Source organism: Haliaeetus leucocephalus, unplaced genomic scaffold, assembly GCF_000737465.1.
Source record: "Haliaeetus leucocephalus isolate CR32 unplaced genomic scaffold, Haliaeetus_leucocephalus-4.0 Scaffold206, whole genome shotgun sequence".
Taxonomy (NCBI): Eukaryota; Metazoa; Chordata; class Aves; order Accipitriformes; family Accipitridae; genus Haliaeetus; species Haliaeetus leucocephalus.
This window is the reverse complement of record NW_010972642.1, coordinates 10,968,137-10,987,206: the sequence shown is the minus strand read 5'-3', so window position 1 is coordinate 10,987,206 and position 19,070 is coordinate 10,968,137. Positions and strand designations below refer to the sequence as shown.

General features: G+C 39.8%; 1 protein-coding gene across 1 annotated transcript in view; it reads left to right on the top strand.

Moving 5' to 3' along the window:
- Positions 1–8,356, top strand: part of KIAA1549 (KIAA1549 ortholog) — a 78,149-nt gene extending 69,793 nt beyond the window's left edge. The window contains exons 18-19 of the mRNA XM_010566275.1: positions 1,362–1,516; positions 6,665–8,356. Coding sequence (XP_010564577.1) covers positions 1,362–1,516; positions 6,665–6,919 — 410 coding nt within the window. The 3' untranslated portion in view covers positions 6,920–8,356. The remainder of the gene's footprint in view (positions 1–1,361; positions 1,517–6,664) is intronic.
- The last annotated feature ends 10,714 nt before the right edge of the window (positions 8,357–19,070 follow it).

Below are 19,070 nucleotides of genomic sequence, written 5' to 3'. Positions count from 1 at the left end.
ATCACCTTCCCTGATTCGGTTGTGAGACAATTTCCAGAGCACTCATCAATGCTATCGTCAATAAGATTCTAACATCACATGGCACTTAAGCAGCAAACACTGATTCTAAGAATAAAAGATTCTATTCTTATGCAAATACCACAGTTAATTTTCTCCCAGTGAAATGTTTTCTTCCTGGGGAGTTGAAAAAGACTGGAACTCTGATCGTATACTCATGTCAGAGTCCTAGTTTTGATAGCTGCTGTCCTCTCCCTGTAAATGTTAAATGAATGAGAGTGACAGGGATGTAGTGACTGTTACAGTTTAATGTTTTAATTTTATTGTCTGATTCACACTGTTCTCTAAATGTTCATATATATTTTGCTTTGAAGTTTGGAGGCAATTCAGATGATTAATTCCTGTCCTTCAGCATAATTATGTGCAAATATCAAACTTTGCAAATATTGGGGGATTTTTGAGAGGAAAATAGGAAAGTGACCTACCTGTCCATCACGTAAATCACGGTGTTGTTTTTGTCTTTTCCTCCCTTTTTGTACATACACGTGCGCACACACACACAGATTTTCTCTTATGTTTCTGTGGGTTATTAAATGCGTTTCATTTATAATGAATAATAAAATGTAATGATAATAAAATAAATCGTGTTTCCCTGTGGGAGGAAATTCAGGAAAAAAGAAAGCTGGCATGTTGTTACATGTCTCTTGCAATTAATGGCGGTGGCTATCCTTGCATGTGTTTTGAAAACAGCGGGAGGGGAGGGAAGGGAAAGGAGGAGGTTAGCTTTCAGGCTGAAAGGAGATACAGTGTGTTCTGACCTTCTCGTTAGTCAACGACAGCATTGTTTAATATTTAACCACAAAGCAAGGCTGAAAGAACCGTACTCTTACATAGTCATGTATTTTATTCTTCTGAGAGATGGAATAGAAAGCAGTCTGGAGAGTTAGGGTCTTGCCAGTGTGATGCAAACAAGGTGTACCACAGGAGCAAATGTCTTCTCTTTGCTGCTAAGTAATTTACATGAAAGCATTGCCAGGGCTTTCAATAAACACTGCTTGGAAAGGGCTGGCATATTTTTGAAATGAAGTGTAGTCCATGTCTGAGATGCATGTATCTCAATCTCTTCTTTCAGTGCAGTGGCAATGAAAAGCATCACACTCAAATGAACTGCACAAAATGCACATAACTTTTCCTTCTTTAATTCTACACTGACAGCCTTCTTTCTGCTGATTTTTTATTAATTGCACAGAAACAGAGCTCCACTTTCTTCTTGTTTCCTGCTTCCAACAAAGTTTTATGTTGTCATTTGTCTGCCCTACAAACTTGATGTGTATAAAGATGAAAAAACAATATTTGCTTTTAAGGTTCTCAGATACAGCACCTCACTCAGGTGGGAATTGCTAGCAGGATCGGAGGTCCACAAGTGGAGATCCCCTCAGGCAGAGCAGGGCATGGCCAGCCGGGGGGGCCAGGGTGGCCCCAGTACCGTGGAGAGGATGAATATGCTAGGCGAGATGCAGTGAGTACTGTGTTACACATTTGCATAGTTTCCGAAGTAGTGATATGTTCGGGTATTTTTTTTTTCTGCATTACTGTTTGGAACCTTTTCCCCCTGGAATACTTTCAGTTGCTTCTCTGACATTCTTTGCTTTGCTCTTCGAACCCTCGTTAGCTCTTCTAACTTTTGCTTGCTGTTCTTTCACCTTTGCTTCTCTCTAACTGCTTTCTCTCACTTTACCCTAACCCTTTTTTTTTTTCTCTCACTTGAGGCCTTCACCCATTAATTGCAGTTCACCCAGTTCTGCTTCTGAGCTCCAGCAGAGGTGGATACTGCTTTCCATTTCCTTCTTTGAAATATGCCTCTGTATTTTGAGATCATTGTAAGTAGAAAACATTGAATTAAATTGTCCCAGACTACTGTCCTACTTTGTATTGGTATAGTTCTTTTGTCTTCTGTATCAGTGCGCAACAGCAGGAGTCAGGGCAATGGAATAAGGTACATACTTGCACATAACAGTAGAGGTGTTTCTAAACGAGTTATTTTCCTAGCCTCTGTCAGCAGGATGTGGTAAATTATGTCTTTGTTTACCAGTGTTGCCTAGGCAGCCATCGTGATTTCATGTTCTTGGCAGTGGTGCTTCTAGAGGTTGACGTTTCTGATTCAACCAGATGTGTGAGGTTGAAGATAGTATATGGCCTTTCCAGGAAAGATACAGTTGCCTGCTATCAGTTTCTGTTTGATGTACTTGCATCCTGAAGCAAAGTGACCTGTGACAGCTTTATTGTAGTACTCCTGAGAGTGACAACTTTATGTTCCTTCTTTTGATCCTTGGCTTAAAATATCATTTTTCTGGTTTCTTCCTTGAGGGAGGAAGGAAGGATCTTCTTTTGCATACTTAGGGCCGTGTGTGTTCGCACTACTTGAAGTTGCTTTGCAGTATTGCATGATCTCAGAATGGCTTTGCAGAAAGGAAATGCAACAGCATGGGCTTTATCTTTAGATTTTGGTGAAACTGAGCTGCCACCGCTCCAGATGAACTTGGGAGGAGCAGCATAAAGCTTTTGAGAATTGGGCACACTAGAGACAAACTCTACCAATACTATTCAAAAACTTTAACTGTCAAAGCCGATAGATGTATTTGCCTAATTTAACTTGCTATCTGTGCTTGGAACTGTGGTATTTGAGTCCAAGAACATCATGATTTGTGTTTACGTCTAGAAGAGCACTTGCATGAGAGACCTTAGTGTCGCTACTGTTTCATTTTCAGAGGCATCTCTAGGTTATCATTCATTGCACCTTCTTATCATTTGTCTTTTCTGAAAATGACTTTTCTTTTCTGGATGTGTGGGCCTTTCCCTCCTGTCCCACAAGTGCATGCTCAGCCATTACTTTCTTAATATTTTATTACTTGAATTGCTAACATATCACTGAAAAATCAGTTATGGACCCATTATCTGAGATGCTATGCAAACAATTGGTTTTGACATCAGTTACCTGCACAATTTTCAAAGATTCATGGCCCAATACAGTATGATTTGGTTGCAGTTTGCACTTTCAGTCACCATTTCAGATGGGTGCATGCCACCTCAGTCCAGGTTGACTTTTAATTAATTAATCAGAGTTTAAACACTTCATCGGCTTTGACAGAACTTTTTGCTCACTGGTTGCTTTAGTTCATGACTGCAATGTGATTTTTTGTTTGCTTTTTTTTTTAAAAAAGAAAAAAGCAAAAGGAGGAGATCATGGACTAAAACTCTCTGAGTATGGTGTCATTTACTTGTAGGAGAGCTCACCTAGTGCCTGCACTTTCTTTTTCTTATGAGGAATTCTTTCTTTTTTGCAAAGGATTATTCCCATTTAAAAAAAAGCATTATTAGATGAGCCCTAGTCTTGTAGTTTTCTGTAGTTAAATAATTACCTTCAGAATTTGGATTCTTTCACCTAGACAGAGCTCTAAATTTGTTTTTCCTCCTTAATGGCAGTCATGTTCCTTGTGGTGCAGTATTCAACTGATCCTTTGCAAACAGTCTTACTGTTCCCTCATTCTGAGTGATCTTCTAACATTAAATGCTGCATTTAGGAAGGTTAGGTCTAGAGCATTCTTCTCACCTGCAAACTCGAGAGGGATCTGCATTTGTGTTCCTGCAATGGCCCTTTCCCTCACAGTATCCTCACCTATTATTCCAGCATTCAACACCTGATTTTCTGCTGGAATATGACCTCTCGCTTGTATCTCCTGACCCAAAGCCAGTGTGCAACTTGCCATCAATTCACCTTAATTCTCCATCTAGAAGGCCTAGGCAACCAGGATCATTACACCATTTCCTTAGCTGACACAAAATACAATGCTGAGCAAGTGGTCATTAGAGCAGCAGCAGAACTGAAGCCTGGTTTCTTACCGATGTGTGTAGCGTCTTGCATATCGCTACCTCCCTACCACCACCTGGCATCACCTCCTATCCATCTACAGTCCCCTGTAGCTCTCCACTGTTCTCCCAAGTCTTCTCCAGGTTTTCAGTGTTTCCCCCAAGCCACCCTTATCCTTTTACTCTATTTTTATACTCTCGCTGCCCACCATAGTCTCTCTAAACCATCTTACGATACTTCAAGTTGTGTCTCATGTCCCCTAGCTATCCCCTGTGAGATACACGCTGGCTGACAGGTCCAGCTGAGCACAGCCTAACTTGGCCTTTCTGCCACTCAGAAGAAGATTTAATGATAGCACAAATCAGGTTATGTCTAATTAGCTACCTATTTTTGTGAATTTTATAATATATATCTGTTCATACATATACATCTATACATGTATGTGTGTATATAGTTGTACATCCAATTCAGTTGAAATTGGCCACAGACTTCAACAGTTATTAAATGGAGATTAAGAAATGCACAATATGATCTCATAAATCTTCATTCCTTAAGAAGGAAGATTCAATAAAGATATTTTTGTCAATCATTTTGTACTGTTAATTATACAGAATTATTTGTACTATTAATTATAGAAGTTTCTATATAAAAATACGTGATTTCTAGATACTATCTAAAACTATATATAGTTATATATGTAATATTATATAATATATTGATGTATATTTCTATTAGTAGAGAAATTTAAAAGTAAAAAAAAAACCCAGCAAAAATTCTTCCAACCTTTTTACTCTCCTTATTTTGCTGTTGTAGCTTAGTATAGGTTAGGCTTCTAAACCAATCTGGTTGTGAAAGGTCTCCGACCTGTTTAATTCTCATGTTATATATGAGATTGCAGAAATACACTTTTTTTTTTTCTGAGATACTTAAGAAAACTTTGATAATGTTAAAAAACAGCCACTGAGGTCATCAGATGTTCTTCCTAACTTCCCTTAAGAAACCATTCTTACAGTGCTAATTCAGCGCAGTGTGAGATAGGAGCTGAATCATGTAATGCATTTTAAATGTGAAAGTAACCTGAACATAATTTAGGTTGCTGTTAAGACTCATGTGTCAAGGAATGTTTGCTTTTAATAATTTTTTATGTCACCTCTTTTCTATAAACCCACGGAGTACTTGTCGGGTTTGCTAACTCTAGATTGCACGTATGAATTAGTTTCAGGTTTCACTGCCAAGCGAATAATACTGAACAATCAAGAGACCCGTTCATTCCTTTCTGATACTAAAATCACCTCCCTTTTATAAGAAGTAAGACAGGATGTTACTTGGAAAACCTTCTTTACCTATCATTCTTCTATTAAAGCCTCTTTTCCTCTTAATCTCTCTCCCCAAATTAACTGTGTAAATGATGAGTGCTGTGCATGAGCTCAGAAAGAGAGTCAGAATCTATTATCAGTTCTACTTTACACAAAATGGCTTAGATTTTATTCATTTTTTCTTATGAGAGATGTTAAGGAACATACTCTCATGCATTTCTGTGTTCCCTGTGCCCTGCTGCCCCAGTCACTCTAGGTCCCCCGTGTCCTTCCCAGGCCCTGCTTTGTAATCCCTTCATTCCCTTCCCCCTCACCCTCAAATCCTCTTCTAGCTGACCTTGCTGTCCTTTCTTCCCTCATCAGATTGCTCTCTCTGCTACTACTTAAGGCTTAGCCACAGAGAAAGATAGCGCTTGCTAAATTGTGAAAACTGTGATCTGAACTTGCTGCAGCTAGCGGCTCCTCATCCCCAGCGCAGACCCTTTGAAAGGGGATTACGCTGCTTTGCTCCCAGTTGTGCATTCAGCAGGGTGTGTTCAATTCCTTTGTGTCCAGTGTTTTCTTCTGGCTGTGTCTCAGCCTTCAGCAATACGAGGCAAGAGGAAATGATTGCTTTAGGGATGTCAGCTGGAATTAATGTGTCTCGTTTGTGTCTATACTGGGAGTTGGTGCAGTCACCTAGTGTACTGTAAATTTGTGCTTTGTTTTAGTGTAAGCAGATTTTTTTTTCCCCAGCTAGACCAACCCATAAACTCAGGCTTCTGTTTTGTTTCTCTCTTGTTTTGTCACAAAATGTATGTTACTGAACAAATGCAGAATTAACCCCTTTCTACCCTGAAACAACGATTGTCCCTAAACTGGGAATAGTGTTTCTCAGTTATGTAAAACACCTATTGAGTATAGAAAAATCTAATCTTTCTGATTTGAATAATTTTCTCCTGCTGCTTCTTCTGTTGACCGTGTTTTCCTGGGCACTGGTCAGTGACAGGGTCCTCACAAGTGTACAGTCTGAACAGGCAAGCCAAGCAGAGAAGGGGAAGGTGAAAGTAGTAGTATCTCTATTTATAAATAGTATGGAGAAATGACAGCTGGGAAGAGAGTGATTTGCCTGTTGTCTTTTAGGAAGTTGACGGAAAGGCAAGGAAAGAGAAGCCAATTCTGTTGACTTCCAGTTCTGTGGTTTTTCTTCCCACCTCCTTCTACTTCAGTTTCTAAACATACCATAGGTTAGGGGGTCAGACTTTTTAATGGATGCTCAAAGAGATTTTGAAAATCCCTGAACTTGAGGCAGTCCAGCAATTTTGTGTACACTTGTTTTGTGCTCCATAAGAGGAATCACTCATTCATACAACAGAACAGTGGCAGCAGATAGAAACATCTCCATGCTGCTTTCCCTCTGTTCTTTGCCTTTTTGCTTTCTTGTCTTTTCTGGGATTATCATGTTTGTTCAGAAAGTACAATAACGCTTTCTACCTTTTTGCAGACGCATATGCATGGACACCAAGAATATTCCTCCTCACCAGTATTCCAGATGCCGAGGACTTCAGCCAGGCAGCCCTCGGCACCCCCTGCTCAGCTTCCACACAACAGCCTTCAGGGCCAGGGCCTTTGCTACACCACCAGTTCCACTGAGGACCTCCAGCCAGGTCACTCTTCAGCCTCTCTTATCAAAGCAATTAGAGAAGAACTTCTACGACTTTCTCAGAAACAGACAACAGTGCAGAACTTCCACAGTTGATTTAGCATTCCCTTGCAAATCTGCCAGATATCTGCTTCCTATGGAAGCAAAGACTTAAAGGAAATCAGCAATGTTGTTCTCTCAAACGAATGAACTTTCACAGCTCTGTTGACAACACTCTGGAAAAAACGAAAAAGGCAGCAAAATGAGGATAGTAAGGAGAGGTGGGGAACAAACAGGGAAAATCATCAGTGTCATCACAAGTAATATGAATTAATCTGCTAATATTACGGTGCTCCTCTTCTCTCCCTACCCTCATTCAGCCTAACACAGAAACAGAACCTTAGGTCAAGAACTTAACGCAAGCAACAACAACAACAACAACAAAAATCACCGGAACAAACTCCAAGTATGATAGACTCCTTTTTCTAAGGAAGTAGGTGAACGTTTGAATAAACTGAGATGACGTTTTGCAAGAGATTACAAGTGTTCTGATCTCTCCAGTGCTTATGGGGAACTGGTTTGTGTTGCTGTTCTGCAAGATTACAAACTGTATCCGCTCAAGGGTGTTGAAGGTGTGATCCTACATAAGAATCACTTTGGTTGTCAGGAACAATGGGACTACTTAGAATAAAAGTCTTTTTGAGCTACTTGTAACAAACTGAGACAATAATTGTTATAGCTCTGTGCTTCCGAATGGAGCTACCCTCTGCACTCTTCCTTGTTTTCCTTCTGGTGCTGAAGCTTCAAGTGTTCCTTCATCTTCAATGTTTGCAAAGTGAAACATTGGCCTTGTATGACTAAAAAAATATCTGTAGACTCATTCAGGCTGGAAAAACAAAGCAAATCATCCAAACAGAAAGGGCTTGGTATTTATTTTGTTCTAAAATTATTGAAAACTGGGAGAGGAATACTCAGCCACAGTTGAATTTGGGGAAATGTGTATGTATATCTTTAAAAAATATATTTGCATACTATATGCTCTTGCAAGACCAGTGATAAGATATTGACACTCTGTAGTTTGCTTTGTGGAGAGAAACCAATCCAGCCTGACTGGTACAGGGTCACCAGCATTACGTTATAAATTGATGTCCTAAATCATTGCTTATGTTTGGATCTGAATAATTTTAGTGAAAGTCAGTGACAGTTTAGAGCATTAACATAGGCTTAGATTTGCAGTTTTGAGACAGTTTCTATATTTATACTTGTTTCCACGGTCCCTTTGGACAAAGGGTAAGCATTATCCCCATGGTAAGAATGGTATGTGCCATGGAACTGTTTGTCGCTGTTTTTTCCAGAGTTTTAATTTAATATTAGCTACGAATTTACTAATATTTGGCCATTGCATAACTGTAACTGACATAATACATACGGAAGTTTTACTTAAGTCATGATTTGTTGGAGTGTTTTTATTTTCAGATCAGACTGAACTAAAGCGGAGAAACTGCTGGCACAGAGATAGAGGGTAACCCAGTGTTTTTGAGGAGGCTTGGGAGCCTTGCCCTAGAAAAATGAAAAGCAAAACTATTTGGTGCTACAGTGTGGGTATTTCAAACACTAGCAGATGGTAGTTGTAAAAGGTCTAAGGAACAGTAGCCCACCAAAGAGATCATTAGGCAATTGATGAGGGTAGGGCTGCATTTGCCTCACTTACTGGGGTAGAAATGGCATTGGTAAAATACAGGTATGTAACACTGGTATAGGATGGTGGTCTTTGGCTACCAAATCTGTTCTGGTTCCAGTGCACAGTTCAATAACTGTGACAGGACTAACTCAGACTGAAATGAAAATAAGTAGAAGGACACCATGGAAGAATCTTTTGTTCCTTGTTCATGACATGCATACATAATATCCTTTGCCAAAGCATAAACTAGGAAGCAACTGGCTGCTCACTGATGTAGAAAAAAAATGTGGTATGTTTCTCCTCTTCATTAGGAAGCTCAGTTATTCTTCTGTTTACCCATGATCATCAAAAGGCTGTATTAAATTGTTTTAAGGGACTTACTGTAGTGAAGCAGTCTAATTTCTAGTTCCCTGGCCTTATGGGCGCTGGCTGAGGTTTGAATGGAGTCAGAACACCAGCATGGTTGTGAACGGCAGTACCAACAGGTTATTGTGTTGTGAATTTTTTAAGCTTTTTGTATGATAATCACTTCTAGGATAAAAATACAGAAACATTTAACTTCTGCCAAGTTTGTAAACATGAATGTTGCCAATACTTCTGCAAAATGTCAGGTTTTGCGGAATGAAGAGTGTATCAGGCAATGTTCCTTTGGTCTTTTTGACAATGCTGAAGACTGACTGTTTCTAAGCGTTCCCATTAAAACCATCCCTTTCAGAGCCCGCATCCTTCTCCAGCTTAATTCTGCAGTGAGGTCAGAGGCCAGTGCTTATAATATTAGCACATTACTGTGACTTCATTTCAAGAAAATGTGGGCTTTTAGAAAGTAAGTTCATTGTCTGGGTGCTGGCTCCAGCTATTTAAGAAGGAATATGAATTAAGAGCTTTGAAAGTTAGAGGTACTTAAGCCATTTCTCATTCATTTTTGCTAGTGATGGTGATGCTATTGTGATAGTCTACTACTTGTGTTTGGAAGAATATCCTTTTCAGTCACAAATCTTATGAAGAACATGGGACACAGGACAAATATGTACTGGTAAATAAAGGAGGCTTTCTGATGCAAAAAACCTTTTTAAAACCTTCCAAGTTCATGGGGCAGGACAGTAAAATGCAAGAAGTCAGAAAGCTGTGTTTGGAAGTTAAGTTCTCAAACTTGCTGGAGACCTGATGCACTGTTGACAAAAAATGGTATGACATAGTCTGTATCTTCATATAGTAAGAAACTAACAAGTAAGGCACCAGTTCCAAGGATGATCTTAAGGGAGACCCACACTTTACTTTCTGCAGCTATAAGAAAAGGCGGGTTTTTCATGTGCTACAAAAGGACTCTGTGGAGTACATGTGCCAAAATGTGTGTTTCCACTTGGGAATTCAGGGGAAAAAAAAAAAAAAATCTGTAAGCTTTTGCATCCCCATGTGCTTGAGCTCTTTTGCCAATTTTTTTATTGCCCTATTAAAAGAGGCGGGGGGGGGCAGGGAACAGAACCTTTTTTCTGAAACTTAAAGTGTGCTGAATTGAAGTATCTGTTAATGAAGCTACCAATTTCTGAAAACACTGATCAGATGAGAAGTTGGTACAGGCACAGAAAGCTGTTACCAACAGTTACATCCATTTCTGTGACTAAACCATCTGGTTCATGGAATCCTCAGGCTCTTCTCTTTCTTTACAATTTTCCTTGACATTTGTGTTTAGTCTGTGTTTTAGTTTGGCATATAGAAGAACTTGGCGAGATGAAAGCTATGTAATTTAGCTTGGTTGGTTTGCCAGAATGTTGACCTCTAGCCTGCTTCTTGATTACCTTTGGAGCTAAGTGAAATTTTACAATTATTTTTCATACACTCAATTTGAAAGGCGGGGCACACTTCAGTACTATAAAATTTTCTCTACCAGGATGTAACTCATGGTCCTGTCAGTGACTGTGGGCACGTGACTCAGGGAAGAAAAACTTGCTTTTAGAGGAGTGAATTGCGTAGGTGCTGGACTCATGATGTTAAATATGCACCCTTTGGAGCAGTAAGTGGAATTTCACTGACCCTTTGCAATGTACTGTACTTGCAGTGGGTTGGAGCAGGCTTCATATGGAGTGGTTGGAGAGCAGCAGCATCACACAAGGTCTATATATCACCTCTGCACCCAAAGGATTGATTGGCAAGATGTTGGCTACCCCAATATCATGCACCTTTATGCACGCACATAAATACGCAAGTGGATTGATCACCCAGAAGTCCATGTTCCTACCAAGTGCTGAAGCCAGTGCCTTTAAATTAGACCACTGACAGCAGGGTTACAGCGTTATCATAGAAAGAGGCTGTTTACAGGGATCATAACTTCCCAAGATCCAAATCAGCTGACACTGTTGTGTGTTAACTCACAGCTTGAAAACACATTAGATGGATTATACAAGGAAGCTAGTATGTATTTGAGCCCAAGTGAAGTTGTGTGATATGGATGGCAGTAGTCACTTGAACTCATTTTTTTTTAACTCTTACTACATTCTCCTCTTTTCCAGCTTTTAACAATTTTTCCACTCAAGGAAGAAATAGGAATTTCCCATTCCATGCCTTTACTAGCAGTTCTTTAACAGGTGCCAGTCCTTGAAAAAAACATATCTTGGCCAAAAGATTTGCAGTGGCAGGATGAAGAACATTTGTGACTTTGAGGTGGGAACATGTTGTGGGCCATATTTTTTGCAGCAGCAAAGAAATAGATGGATTAAAAAAAAAAAAAAAAAGAAAAACACCTCTTTGGTGTTTTCCAAATATGGACATAAAGCTGGAAATGGATTAAAATAAAAAGGATGACATCTGTTTGTTAGAAGGCAAAGGACAGCAACCAGGTCTCCAGGACTACCTGTGACAGTGCCCTAAAAAGAGAGAGAGAGAAAATTTTGGGGACTCCCCCTGCCTCCACTCAAGCTAATTCCATAACACAACCCCTCTTCTGTGCAGTTCTTCACCACTTGCAATGCTAGTCTGGACAAGTGAGGAACATCTCTCATCAGTGAGACTCCCAAAAGCAGTTCAGCATGGCTGTAGAGTTTCTCCGGGACTGTTTAGATGTGCCTAGAGAAAAGCAGCTTTGGAGTACTTAAATGTGGAAATAAAAATCCAGTTCGCTTTTGTGGTGGGCATCTGTTCCTTCTTCCTGTTATATTTTATTTAAAAATGGGGGAGAAACCCTGGGGATGTATTCTGCTGTCACCAGTCTGATGTCATTCATGTATTCCGCTACCTGTAGATCCTAAATACTGAGGAAGCAGAAATAAGGAATGAAAGTTTTTGGCAATGCTGATGAAGATTCACTGTAGTTTTGCAGTATTTTGGTGTGAACGCACTTGAGTGCTTGAAAAGTCTGGGATCTCTTATAGTGAGTGTCCCTTGAAATGCAGCTTATGTCAGAAGGAGGACTGTAAAAATTTTCTTCTGTATCTCTGACACTGACTCACTGAGGGCAGAACAAGCTCAGCTTGTGACAGCTCGTACTGATAGGATCGGTAGTTCAGATCCAAATGTTGGTCTGCATATTGTCACTGGTCGCATCTGCATGACTTCCACTGAAAACCATTTAGTCGCATGTATGCTTTGGAAGGACAACTTATCCTACAAATTTTTTAGTACAGTTTGGGATGCACTTGGCAAGATGTGTCTAGCTTGATGTACAAGTCCCAGGGTGAGTTTACTCACCCTGGGAGTAAGAAACTTGAGAAACAAATATCCTGTGGAATTGCACTGCATTTTTAAAGAGACTTTTCCGGAGCAGAGCTGCAGTCCTGTGAATCCCACTGAAGACTGATAAATGAAAAAAAGTTACATTAGTACTAGAAAAATACACATTTCTTTGCACTTCATAGTTTGTAGAACTGGAATGTTTTGTCTTGATTTTGTATTACTTTTTCTTGATACTCTTTACATTTAAAGTATGTATTTTCCTTTGTAATGGCCACTCCTGTTTAGTTTTGAGTAGTTCTTACTCCATAACTGGAAGTTTATGTTTAGGCTGTTACATCTTGCCTTAATCAGAATAAAATGTTGGTACATTTGAACAAATGCTCTGAAGATTCTTTTGAAATGAATGCTAAACCTCTGTGGATGCCTGATATGGTGGTTTTCAGGTTCACTTACAGCAATCCTCTTATTGCCACATGTAGAGGAGGTGAAGTGAAATGAGAATTAAGAGAGTAGAAAAGAGACTGGAAGATGAAAATTATTGTTTTGCATTTCCAGTTATATTCTGATGTACACACTTTTTTAAGAATTCTGTCATGTTCCCATGAAAAGTTCTCTAAGACTTCTGTCCCAAGACTTCTCAGAAGTTGGTTTTCTCATCCAGGCTGTTTGAATGTTTTAGTGTGCTGTGCATGATTTAAAAGCAGTAGCTAGATATTGTTTGTGTTTCAGGAAAAACTCCTTTATATTCAAGGAAAATTAATGCAGTGTTATATTTGGCAATGCACTGCACTTTTCTGGTCCTGAAAAGCAGATCTGAAAGAAACTTGACTAAAGAAATAGGAATTTAAAAAATACTGCAATAATAAAAAATCGGGAAGCTTTTATCCGTAGACTCAAGGGAACAGGAAAAAAAATTCTGGATTAGCCACTATCAGTAGTACTTCACCATAGCTGCCAAATACGAAATTGTTCAAATTCAAGGCCTTATAGGTGACCTGGGCAGCCACAAAGTCATGAACCAATTGCCGGCTTTGTTAGTCCATGCAATCCTGGATAAAATGGTTTCAGGTAAGTTGCCTTGCATTTTGCGTAGAACACTTTCTTCAAGCATTTCCATGGATGAGTTTAATCCTTATGATAGTTTCTGTCTTCTGGCTTGATGATGGCAGCTTTAAACAAGAACACTTCAAAAATTCAAGATTAAAGGTGAGGAATCTCCCATTTAGACGATTTCTAGGTGTGCGGTCAAGTATTTACATTATTGCTACATCCTCCTATACTACTCTGCCATGTGGAAGAAAATTTGCTAGGATTCTGGAAACCACATTTTTGCTTTTGCAGAGTAGAACTGCAAAGAATTTAAGAGAAGTTGTTTGTCACTTCCAGCAGACAGCATCACTGACATAACATTGCCTACAATACTCTCACTTCTGCCTGGGAGCAAAGAGCACTGTTCCTGCAGCTTTGCACTTGAGAAGCGCTCAACATGAGTGCCAGTGAGCGTTATTTAGTCCTCTTTATTTAAGGATGAACTAATGTCTCCTACCTAACATTATCACACAAGATGTTAGTATAGCTCAGCTAAAGCGTGGTGGTTTCTTCACATATTTGAGCCCAGAGGGTTGCCACATTGGAATTGAATGTTGTTGGACTGATCTGGTTTAAATATACGATGTGTTGAAATGCCACGAAAAGGAAACAGTCTAGCAGAGATTGCTTTGCAGATATCTCCCTTCCCTTCCCCCATTTAGACAAAACAGACAGAGCTGTAGAGGACCTGAAGTATGGTAAATTTTTCTCCAGAAAGCCACACTGAAAAATTAATTTGGCTGCATGTTTAATCGTGTGATCTGGAAAACTACAAGCTGGGAAAGGTGGTTCTCGTTCTCCCAGTGACTTGCCAACTGCAGCTCTGTATGTTGGTACCACTTGTTTTGTCTTTATGATTAGATAAATCAAAGAGACTGGAAAAGCCACTGATAGGGTATTAATAAAAAGAACTTAAAGAGAAGTCATCAGAAAAGAGGTAGAGCTTATAGAAATGTCATCAGTTGGGGGTCGGTTTGATTTCTAGTTCCCCACTGGAAAGGGAAGAGAAGGAAAAGGCAAGGCAGGTCTTTTGGGTTGTTGCAGCCAACATTAGGCACAGCTGTGGGCAGGGAATGAAGAGAAGAAATCTAGTGTACTGCTTAAATAGCGAATAATAAAGGTAAAGCTGAAACAGGTGAATAGTTTGGAAGACATGGCCACCGAGGAGCACAGAGGCAGCAGAAAGTTTAACTAGGACGCAGGGATTAGAGAAATGTCTTCTATATGCTTGTCTTAAAAAATAAAGCCATTCATATGAAATAGTTGAAGGGTGACACACTGTGTTTAAGTTGATGCATGAACTCAGTAGTGAATACGTGAAGTTTATGGAAAATGAGCTCAATAGGAGAGAGAAGGGTGAGGGGAGACTGGAGTGATTGTAATCACAAGGGAAAAGTTGAAAAAGTCATAGAAAGGTATTACTGCATGAAACTACAGTCCTCAAAGGATTCATTTCAAAATGCCAGGGGGAAGACCTGCTACAGGAGAGCTCAGTTCTGTATCAGAAGGGTGCTGGATTTCACCTGCGAACTGGGCAGAGGGGAGGGGAAGGGGGGATTGCTGTGTGCAGCATGGGTTTTATCTTCTTCCCCAAATACCTGCTGCTGGGAGACAGAACTGGACTAGAGGGGCCTTTGATTTGATTTCATACCGTCAAATTGGACAGGAAAAGTCTGCGCGTCTCCGAGCTGTATTTTTTCCCAAGCTGTTTGCAATTGTGGGAGACAATACTGCATTGTTTACCCTGTGTTTATTTCCGGAAGGTTATTATGAAAGAGGAGTTGGAAATAAGCTCTTTGAAAAGTGCATGTTTGATTCTGGGACAGAAACCTGCAGTGAGGACTGTAATTCCACAACAGACACTGATACCATAAAATAAGTGGGATCTGGAGTGTAAGGACAAGAGAGGGTGGTTGCTTCCCAAGAATGCCTATATTTCATTCTTAGGCTGTAATTAATTACAATAATTTCCTGAAATCCTAGTTTTTGTAATGGCTTTATCAAAATTCCTACGAAGTCCCAGTACGGAGCACCTTTTCTTATGAATTTAACCTCTGTCTTTTCTCTGTGTGCTTCATGCGAGTAAGAAGCTCTGATGCTTGCCAGTTTTCATCCCTCTAGTGATTTTGCAAAGTGTAATCATTGTAAAGTGCAATTGCTTAATATGTAGCTCATTCACTAAAACCCCAAGGATGGAGACAGTGAGTAATGTGAGTCATTACCAGAGCAATGGTATCTAAAAAGATGAAGAGTCATGCATCAAGTACCAATCCATTTAGTCTTGAATTAAGAATTTAAGAAATCACTAGTCAGATGTGATTGATATTATCTCCAGGCAAATTAAAGTAGTTACCCTGGAATGCTGTCCTGCTGCTAATGTTTGGTATTAGAAGTGCTGATCGTTTACGTGTCCCTACTGCTCTGTTTGTCTGTCCGAGACACTTGTAGACCAGCAGCTTTCCCACGTGCTATCTGTGTCTCTTTCCTTTCCAGGCACTACATAGCTTCATGCCTGAAATTCAGAAACATTGTTCAGAAAATATGAAGAACTGTTCTGGCTTGATCACCAATGTTACGGTTCAAACTCCTGTTTTTCAATCACACTTGGTTTTATTCAGCCATGCAGGTTTCAACCATTTTTTTGCTTTTCTTTGTACTAAATCATAGGAGTTGGAATAGATCTCTTCTCCATCTCACTCCAGCGAGGAACTTTTTGGTCCAAGTACCTAAAATTTAACTGGACAATGTACTAGAAATGACTGGAGCGTTAACATTTCCATCATCGTTCTGAGAGGGTAGTTTGCAGCTTAATAGGTGATATGAGCTATTATCTCATATTTTACATGCTCTGAGATGTACCAGAGCCCAAACCAGCTCAGTGCTACAGCATGACATTGTATGCAGCAGTCTGAAGGGGCACCAAGGTTTAATACAGGTGGAATGATTTATGCACGCTGATAAATCAGGAGGTATGTTTTGCTTCCAAGGTTTCCTGTGGGAACAAAAATGACAGGCTTCCTGAATTACAATGAAAAAAAACCAAACCACAAAACGAGGCATGTGCTGGATGTATGTGTAGCTCACTTGAAGTCAGCAGGACTTGGGCATCATTACACTAGTTGGGGATCTACTATTAGAGGTATTATACTGTCACTGATATTATTAGGAACATGAAATAATACACAACAAATGAGTGCACCAGTCTATGGCACTGCTCGTGGACCACATTTATAAGGCATTGTACTATAGAGTCACCTTTAATTTGTGCATCAAAACCAGACCACAGCCTTCTACTGTGACGTGATCGGTCTTAAGATAGAGGTTATAACCCACAAGATGTGCTACTGTGCGTTCCCTAGCTAAAAATATTTTAGGAAATGTAACAGCAGACCAGATTATATCTGTTGTAAATCAGGTATGTATAATCCATTTCTGCATACTAATTTTTGTCTTTATATCAATTTTTCAAGTCTTTTGGATGCAACTTTTTTATTCTGCACTTTCTGTAACTATTGACAAGCCCCTGAAACACTAACAATACCACTGGGGCTTTTCTATTCCTTTTGCATGGTGCATTGCTTTGCATTTTACTTGTGATTGCCCACCATGCTTAAGATCAGTACAACCATAGTGTGTGCCTCAGACAGTCTCTTTAAAATAATCTTTTTTTTTTTTTTTTTTTTACTATATTGCATAGGAACAGATAAGATGTTTATGGTGGTAGCCTTTGAGCTTTTGGGATGCTGCCACTTTCTTTAGGGATCCTGAACACACTGGGAGTAGTAGTATGTTCATGGAATTCATTACAGGACTACATTTTTCTAATAGATTTACTTCTGTGACTGGCTGCATCCATGCCCTCATAGCCTTAGCCAAGGAAATGTGAAAGCTATGCAACATATCCCTTCAAAGATGAAAACCAATGCCATATCCAGCAGGCACTTCTGTCTTCCCGACCAGGAGAACAATCTCCATAAGACTGAAGAACTGTAGGAAGAGGTCTGCAGAAGGTACATACTAAGGCAATATGTGGAGATTTTTTCCGCAGTATCTATGACATTGCTTTCAGGCCAATGCACGCTTTCCACTATTAAAACTAATAAATCAGGAAAAAAATGATGTATGTAGCTATAAGATTTGTTGTCTGTCAGTGACTGCAGTGGTTATTAACTGTCAACTCACCATTCTTCCAGTCGGCACCAACAGTAGGATGTAGAGTCCTTTGTTTCTCTAAATTTGTACATATGTGAGTTTATTTTTTTAGTTGTCCTGTGAAAATGACTTTTGTTTTAATTGTTGTATGTTGAAATGTTGAGATTTTTTCTTAATTGAGCAATGTTTTGTGATTGTTTACATCTAGTAGTGTAGTGCATAAGAAAAGAAAAAAAAACCAACCAAAACACACAGTAAAAAAGCCACAAAAGAATTAAGCCCTTCCCTTTCAAAACTTTCTTTCCTGTCGCTAGTGTCTCTGCTTAGCATTTCGCTCCAGGAGAATTTTTTGTGTTAAGTGATACTAATGATAGGGAAGGATGTCTTTTCCTCGGTGTCTAACTTGTACCCATTCCTGTTGATGGTGGATAGTTGATAAGGGATGACTGCCCATCACTCTGAAATGGTGCAGCGTTGTCCTGATCCTAGTTCTGCTAGAATTCATCTGAAGAGTCTTAAGCTGATTTGTATCTTTTCTAACTGGAAAAGTTATGCATTGATAAGCTGAAGGGAGGCTTTAATGATATTTAATAGATACAAATCTCCAATAGAGCTTTCTTTGGTTTAAGAGCAACTTTTTATGTTTCATTTCAGTTGGTCTCTAGCAGGTCTGCTAATCCTGTGTATGTCTAGATGGGTTTAACACTGATTTATTGTTTTTATAATGGTTAGAAATCAAACTGGTGCAACTCCCCCAAACCAGGCAGTTTGAATGCAGCGAGGCAAACCCTCCTGTGTGAATATTTCTTGTTAGAATCATGTTTCTAATAATTTGGGTTGGGTAATTCTTTGCCAATATAAGCTTTATCAATATAAACCAGTCAGTGAGAATCTTTCCATCAATAAGAGTGTTTATTATCATCTTGCATAAATAGGAGCAGTTTCGTGCATGAATTGGATATGCTGGTTTAAACCTGGTTGCCACGGTTCAGCTTGGCTTAGTTACACGGGCAGGTGCAAGCTGAATAAATGCAACCAACGTTCATTTCCTCGTACACAGTTCACGTATAAACTGCGCTGGAAAAACTAGGTTTATATTTCAAACCAGCCCAAACAATCCTTAAGTTTCCATAACAGAGTTTTCACTGGTATCAGTTAATAGACTTTGAAACACTGCAGTTCAGTGAGTGAGAAGGACTCGGTGTAATCAATGAGTTACATCTGCTTACTGATGTAACCTGGCCTGTAGCTTAGCAATGGGTCTAATAACATTGATCCTCCAGAAAACAGCTTTATTTGCCCACTTTCTGTTTCAAAGTCAAAGGTTATATACTGGATTGTCTTAAGGCAATGTGCCGTGGACTGATAACTGGTCCTTCAGCATCTCATTGCTGCCAGCGCACTCGCGGCAAGTGTGAAAGGGCTCTGGGAAAAGGTTTTCTGTGCACTGGGGGACACGTGTGGTGGTTTGCAGGGACCTGCCGGCTCCGTACCTCGGCTGGCAGCTCTGACCTGCTGGGGAGGATGAAGCCCCAGCAGCTGCCCCACTTAGATCTGGCGTTTTTTGGCTGAAGGTACATTCCCTTTCTTTTTAGTTTCTTCGGAAGTGCTTTAAATGCTTAGTCAGTCTGTTTGCACCACACTGCTCCTGGGTGCTGCTGCTTGCTGACTTGCCCTGCT